This window comes from Tupaia chinensis, unplaced genomic scaffold (assembly GCF_000334495.1).
Source record: "Tupaia chinensis unplaced genomic scaffold, TupChi_1.0 Scaffold143933_1, whole genome shotgun sequence".
In the NCBI taxonomy this organism is placed as follows: domain Eukaryota; kingdom Metazoa; phylum Chordata; class Mammalia; order Scandentia; family Tupaiidae; genus Tupaia; species Tupaia belangeri.
In genome coordinates this window covers 567,028-574,710 of record NW_006203784.1, presented here as the reverse complement: position 1 = coordinate 574,710, position 7,683 = coordinate 567,028, and the positions used below count along the sequence as shown (strand labels likewise).

The following is a 7,683-nucleotide window of genomic DNA, read 5'->3' as shown; positions in this document are numbered from 1 at the left end:
CCTTTAAAATACCTGGGGCATAAGTGCCTTATGAAAGGAGAATGAAGGAGAAGGGATTGCAGTATGGCCATTTCCCTTGCGGGGTGCTTTCTCATTTTCCTTCTCTGTCTCTTTTTCCCTCTCTTGAAGAATACACACATCAGGACCATCAGTTAGCGTAATGGCTGTCCCTGGACTCCCATGTAGTCAAACCACGGTTCGAGTCCAGACCTGGTGGCTTAAACCCATGCCGGGTGTGTCTGCGTGCATGCCCAAGATCCTGAGAGGAGAATGGAGGAGAAGGGATTGCATTGCTGACTGACCATCATCCCTGTGTGTGTGGGGGGGTGATTTCTTGCTTTTTGTCTCTCTCTGTATTTCTGGCGAGTGCACGCGCCCTATAGCAAAAACCTCGCCAAAAAAAAAAAAAAAAAAAAAAAAAGGGTACACAGATCCTACAGCAAATTAATAAAGAAATGAAACCCAGCTGGGATCTGTCAGTGAAGTATTCCCCTCTGTGCCCATCCAGTTTGACTTGCAAAATTCCCAACTCCACCTCCCAAATATTACGTCCTATCTATACTACTCTTCCATTCTTCCCTGTTGTGTTTTTCTCCCAGTAACCTTTCCGTTAATTCCTGTTGAGATGTTAACTGAAAACTAAGCTGTTAACCTAAGTGTGAATCCTCTCAAGACCTTTTAAATGTTGAAAGGAACTTCATTAAAGACCCAAATATGGGGGCCAGCAGGTGGTGTCACCACTGGACTCCCATATGGTTGACCATGGTCCAAGTCCTGGACCTGGTGGCTTGCTCCCTCTCTTTCTCTCTCTCTTTCCGTGTGTGTGTGTATGTGTGAGCACCTCTCTCTGGCCAAAGTGAAGAATAATGATGCTAAATGAAATTAAATAAGCAATTCTTAAAAACAAACAAACCCCCAAATGTTGAATTACATAGAGAAATTGACAAGAAGACTTTCCTGTGGTTGACAGCATCACAACTTCATAATTAGCAGACTAACTCGACCAATCCGCCCCAATCCCTTAGCCTAGACAATGGTGAAGGCTTTGGAAGGAGGTTTAAGGAGCTCTGCTAGGAGTACGGGTTGAGCTAGACAATACCTGCCCATCATGAAAGACTGGAGCAGACTTACTCTACCTCTTTGACTTTGAAATTTCTAACTGATAATTTGCTTGCAAGTCCTATTCTACTGTCAGAGCGGGAGTTTATTACCCTAGCCTAGGCTTTTTCCCCAAGATGTGTACCGTTATCATTGCTTGTTCAAAAAAATGTTCACAACTTGGAGTAGTCCATGTGGAACTGCATTTTGGGAATTTGCCAGTGAAAGCAAGATGGGAAAAGAGTCTGTGAATATGTCAGGGCCAGTCATGAAATATATACAATCTGTTGGAAAAAGAGCATATAAAAATAAACATACATGCTTCCATAAATCTAAAGGTGATCATGTTAGTCTTAGATGGCAATTACCATGCTAAAATGTATAACAGATGCTGACAGGTAGGGAATGTTAGAACACCACTCTTCATCAAATATTTTATAGGGAATGGCATGCATTGTTTTTAGAGGTATACAAAGGTTAGGTCATTTTTCTTTTAAAAATTATTGACTTTTGCCATACATTAGGGTTTTACCTAACATATAATTTATGCCCTTCCCCCATTAGGTTTAAATTTTAAAAGAATGAGGTTTTATAACATGATGAAAAACAGTTTTGTTTTTTTTAAAGATTTTGCTATAAGGCATGTGCCCTTGCCAGAAAGACAGACAGAGACAGAAAGCAAGAAATCACCCCCCATGGGGGGATGGCCATGCTGCCATTCCTTTTTCATTCTCTCCTCAGGATTCTGGGCACACACACACACACACACACACACACACACACACACGTGCCTGGAGTGAGTTTTGCCACGTCCAGGAATAGAACCGTGATCGGCTACATGGTAATCAAGTGATGTAGCCATTATGCCATCTGCTGGTTCCAAGATGAAATACTTGCATTGAATTGAAAAGAAAGTTCTTTCTTTCCTTTTTCATGTGCCAGAAAGAGCCTGAACTCACAAAAGCAGAGGGGAAGTAGGTACTCCCAGAACTCGGCAATGGGGTATGGTCACTCTGTAATGTCTTTTCTATCATTTCTCCTCCCTGTAGGGATTTGGGGCATGCAGGTGCACTTGCCTGGTGTTTTTCAAGACACCGGGCCTGTGATTTCTCTGGTGGTCATTCATGTGAGATCTGGCTTTAACCAGCAGGCCTTAGGGCCAGCCCTACTTCTTCAAATTTTGATGTAGAAAGATGATGATGGAGGATGGGCCTGCTATTATATTAATGATTTACTGAACAATTCAAATATGATCAAATTCATAGCATGGCTCCCTTGGCTAGGGAGAATTAGTACATATTAATGTTCTTAAAGTTATCTCACATGTTTACATCAGTCAGTGCTTCTGTGAATTGCAACTGTAAATTCTGCCATTTTCCCTTACTGTCATTCATCACAGCACAACTCGGGGGGGAATCAAGGAACATATCTTTTTCTGAGTTAAAAATAGCAGTGTCTTGTCTTTTATTTACATTATATATTGTATATTCATTTCAAACAATCCTACATTTAAAAATTCGAAATTACCTTTAATCATTGTGTTTGATTTGTATTTTAATATAGTTTGAAAAACATTACACCAGTGTCATAGGAGATTGAAATGGAAACTATGAGATGAGTTTGCTACTATTAAAATAGCTTTTGAGTTTTGGGAGCTAAAGGAAATTTTCAAAGGTCACAGGTTTGGGAAATATAATTGTAGCTGAAATAGCTAAAAATTTAAATGGAGATATATAATGTTATTGTGGTCTTTTAGTTTACAGAAATCTCTTGACTTGCCTGTAATATTCATTAATACTAAATTCCTCTAGGTATATGGGAAAAATTCATCAGCTTCTTTTTAGAGAGAGCCAATTACTGATTTCCTTCCAGTTTATCTAGAATCTGTAAAACAGAGAAGGAAATCCGAGTATTTTGTCATAAATGGAGTTTTGGAATGCAAAATTAATGTTAGAGGTTCAAAAACTCTTCTATAGGAGGCCTTGAAAGTTTTCAAGGTCTCAGTTTCTAGGTCTCAAAATACAGTCTCTAGAGAGTTTTCATAAAGACAAAATATATCTACCGTATGTGGGAAATTTAGGGGTATCCAACGCCCTATTTAGTAATTATTTTCTCCTAGATAAAAGAGAAAAAAAAGAATAAAAAGAATAAACTTCAGTCATGTAAGATAAAATTTTGCTCTCTGTAATAATCTAGAAGTTCCTAACAAACTTTAACATGTCTGTAGTTAAAAAGATCTCCCAAGACTATGGATGGCCTTGGTTTAGGGTGGAGCTCAGTCCAGGAGGCTTACAGGACAGAACGTCCAGGCGAGTCTTACTTTGTGATCCATAAAGTTTTCTTCAGATCTCATTTCCTACATCTGCCTGACCACCCTCAAAACTGCAGAGCTGGCATCTAAGAGAGTGCGCTTTGTGTTAAGCGAATCCAGGATCAGAGAGCATGAGCAGGCGGTCTCGCGAACATGAGAACCTCTTCTGGAGCGGAGAGGTTGGAAAGCAGATAAGGATTCTTAGGCGAGGAGCTACCGCATCCCCTGGCTTCAAGTGAGCGTCGTATCCGAAGCTGAACGCAGCTTGGATCCAGCGAGAGGAAGGTGGGATTCGAGGAGGTGGAAGAGGAAAAGACTAGGAGGTGGGGGAGGGAGGGGTGAACCGAGGGGAGTAAGCGGGAGATCGGCGCGCAGGGGGAGGGTGGAGTTGGGGGGAGCGCGCCGGGCGCAGGGAGCTGAGTGGACGGCGCAAGACGGCAACGCGTGCAGCAGCTCCTGAAAGCAGCGAGTTGGCCGAGCAGGGCTGCATTTCCAGCAGGAGCTGCGAGCACTGTGCGGGCTCACAACAAGGTGATGTGCCAGGAGGCGTTTTAGGGGGATTTTTCCCCCCTGCTCAGACTGCCGCAGCTGGGGCTTCCTTTTTTATACCCACCTCTCTTCCCCTGGGTCTGCGTGTGTGTGAGTGCCTGGGTTTGGGGTAAAAGCTGCGGGGAGGGGACCCCTCCGTCCCTGCTTGCATCCTCCTCCCTCCATCCCGGTGGTTGTTGATGCATGTTTTCTAGGGTCGCCCCGATCTCGTACCCCTTATCTGACAAACCCCCCCCCCCCCCCCCGTTGTGTCTCCTAACCCAGATGCTCAAGGTGTCAGCCGTGTTGTGTGTGTGTGCAGCCGCTTGGTGCAGTCAGGCTCTCGCAGCTGCCGCGGCTGTGGCTGCGGCCGGGGGGCGGTCGGACGGCGGTAATTTTCTGGATGATAAACAATGGCTCACCACAATCTCTCAGTATGACAAGGAAGTCGGACAGTGGAACAAATTCCGAGACGTAAGTGCTGCGCACCCCCATCCCTGAGCACACGCGCGCGTCGCTCCCAGGCGGGGACCGCGGCTGCCAGGGGTGGGTGGCGGCGAATGGGCTCGGTTTTCAGAGAGGGACTTGGGGAACTAGGCGGCGCAATGAGGCTGGAGAAGTTGGCAGTGTGCTGCCCCAAGCCCGGTTGGTTTTAGCGGAAGGTCGTGCTTGTTGGATGCACGGAAGTTCAGGTTTCACTAGGTCCCCAGTCTTCCCCATCCCAGTCTCCCACTGTACCCCATCTCCCGCTTGCAGAGTGCTGGCTCCGACCTTCTCAACTTTTGAATGGTGTGTCTGGCACTGGTAAACACAGCAGATGTGCCTCTGCGATGGTTTGCTAATAAAGTAACTAGCATCGATCCCGTTACTAATGTTCCATTAAGGAATTTGAGGGAGGAGGTGGGAAGATGTAAGATTTATAAATGCCCGCTCTCCGAGGGTGGGAGGATGTTTGGCGGCACCAGTCGGCAGAAGTTGAACTGCTTCTGATTACATAAAATTGCTGATCAGATTTGTGCTTCAGCATTAACTTAAATCCAGAATATATTTGTAATGCATTGGTTTGCGTTTTATTCCCAAATGAATCACTGCTTCACTGCGAGGAGGGCGCGGCGCGTGGAGAGAACGCTGGCAGGTGATAAGAGTGAAAGAGTTAATGTGTAGACGCCCCAGGGCAGTAATTCTCAAGGGCTATTAGGAACCAGCCAGGTTCAGAGACTCCCAGACATTTGTTTCCTCTGGGTCTGTGGGCCGTGACCAAACGGTTGGTCCTTTTCCCCACCTGATCTGAGTGGAGCTAGTTAAGAGCTACCCAGGTCCAGAGCGCTGCCTTTCGTCCGTAGGCATTCAACTTGGTTGTCCCAGTTAGGAGGCCACACTGGGTGTTGATTTTCTCCTCCAGCCCACCCTTTAAATCCCAGAGGCCTGAAAGGAAGCAAGAGTGATTCACAGACACTTTGCCAACAATCCTTATTGTGACGAGAGAATTTCCTGTGGGGGTCCATGGGCAATGCACTGTGTAGAAAAGAGCTAACTTTCATCAGTTCCTCCTCTGTTTGGGTTTGGCTGCCTCTATTCCCCCTCTCCCAACACCCCTCCTTAAAGTAACTGACAAACCAAATCTGCCAGAGGCATCCCTGAAGAAATGCTAATTTTTACTTAAAAAATGAGGTATACCTGGGTGATACTGGGCACAGAAACATAGGGAGAAAATGAGAATGTTAAGACTTCATGTAGGACTTTGTCTTACATGCTTTACGGTTAAGCTTAAACGTATCACTGAAAATTCACTGAATGAATGTCCTTGAAAGCAAACTCATTGCACACTTAAGTTTATGCTGATATTGAGTATAATAACAGAAGCTAGCAAGCGAATGAGATTTCTAAAGCTGGAGTGGATTTGTTTATTGTGACCACCTTTGGAAAAAAATAATGAATGTTTTGTTAGTATTTGAAAAGTGTTTCACATTTTGACTTTTCTGTACTTAATGGCTGCTTTACAGTCTTCTACAAATTAATTTTAGCCTTCTCTAAAATAGATTTAAAATCTTGCATATCTTAGTGTTCGCTGACTTTACTCACATTACATTATTGAATTATTAAGAGTGGTCAATTTACACTTGGGCAATCCATGAATGTGCTTGATTTAAATTATTGAAGTAAGCTGAGTTGCTTACTATAAACTACATGTTCTAGAATTTTTGCCACCAGCTTCAATAGAGACAATAAAATATATTTTATTGCTATGGGATTTTCAGTTATTTTTACGCAATCTTAGGAAAAGTCCACCAAAATTGTAGGTAAATTCAAATCAAGGACTTATATTTTCAACAAATCTCTCTTTTGAAGTATATGTAACACTTGGAAATATAATACTGATTTATTTGAAGAATGTATCAGGCATTAGCATTATCGTGTTACTAAGACAACTGTATTTTTGTGAAGATGACTTTGGAAAGGCATGAAGAAGATAAGTTCTACCATGTCCCCCCGTACACCACCTGTTGGTTCTTATTAACATAATAGGATACAAGCTGACAATGGCTTCTCTAATAATAATTCAATGCATAATATAGAATCCTTATTTAGACCATTCACCCCCTACATTTGCTTACATATTTGTTTTCCCTCTAGGGGAGTCATTAGCTTAATAATTGTTTTTTTCTTTTCTTTAAGGTAGTTGCTTATTTTTCAGTTTGTTTTTAGGTGGATGCATTTGGTTATAAGGCATTGCTTGTAAAAGACTGCGCTGTACTGCCTTAATCTACCTTTAAATGTTCTGCATGAGCATTAGTATCTTAAATAATGAATTAATGTACTCAATTTATATGAAGGCGGAGAAACAAGGACATCTGAACCTCTTCTTTGAGAAACAATTTAACTGAAGTATTTTTGTTTAGTGCTTTTCTCCCATAAGACTGTAATTAATGCCATTTACAAAAGAAGCGTTGTGGTACCACAGCATAATTAATACTGGAAATAATCCTTACCTTTCTTCTTGTAAATGACTGTTTTACATAATTTACGTTATTTTGCAAGACATTTCTTAATATATGTTTACACTGTGACTTCTTTTGAATTATCTTGAAAATTACCTTTACTAATAATTAAAGCACAGTTCATTATATTTTAACTGACTTACTTAAAAAGTATGTCATGATAAGTTGACCGTGTAATGCAAATATATTTCATTTTTGATAAAACTTCAGGAAAAAAGGAGCGAGTTGAAATTATCATGTAAAATAGATAAATCATGGAGACTACTGCCCTCAATGGCTTATTTTCTCAATTTTTTGAAATGTAAATCACAGAGAAATAATAAAATTAAAACAAAACTTAGAATAACAATTTACTTAGGAAAAAAATTCAAATAATTTTGACCACTTTATACTAACAGTGTTCATTCACTGAATGAAGTTGCATTACTTGTGTTGTCCTTCAGAGTATACAAGATGTAATTGTGTGGACATAACAAACTTTTACCCTTTTGAAAATAATTATTCGTTGGTATAAAAATTCTAGTAGATATTTTAATCCCTATGTTTTAGAAAAAGGTGAAAATTTAACTCTATGGGCAAGTCAACACATTCAAAAATAGTCTACATAGAACTGCATATTCAGGGTATGTCCAGGTTAACATTTTATGATTTTTTAAATAAAACCAACAAAACACCCTCTCAACAAAGGGTTATGTTTAGAAGATACACTGGTTGCATGCTAGGTTCTATTTTTTTTTTTTTTTTTGG

At 41.3% G+C, this 7,683-nt stretch overlaps 1 protein-coding gene across 3 annotated transcripts in view; it reads left to right on the top strand.

Annotated features, from left to right (window-relative positions):
- The first annotated feature begins 3,580 nt into the window (after positions 1 to 3,580).
- Positions 3,581 to 7,683, top strand: part of SPOCK3 (SPARC (osteonectin), cwcv and kazal like domains proteoglycan 3) — a 478,023-nt gene continuing 473,920 nt past the window's right edge. For 2 of the 3 annotated variants that reach the window (XM_006165501.1, XM_006165499.1), the window contains exons 1-2: positions 3,827 to 3,940; positions 4,223 to 4,411. In XM_006165501.1, the coding sequence (XP_006165563.1) occupies positions 4,223 to 4,411 (189 nt within the window). In that variant the 5' untranslated portion in view covers positions 3,827 to 3,940. Of the gene's footprint in view, positions 3,695 to 3,826; positions 3,941 to 4,222; positions 4,412 to 7,683 lie in introns of those variants that run through there. The other variant, XM_006165500.2, reaches the window with a different exon arrangement.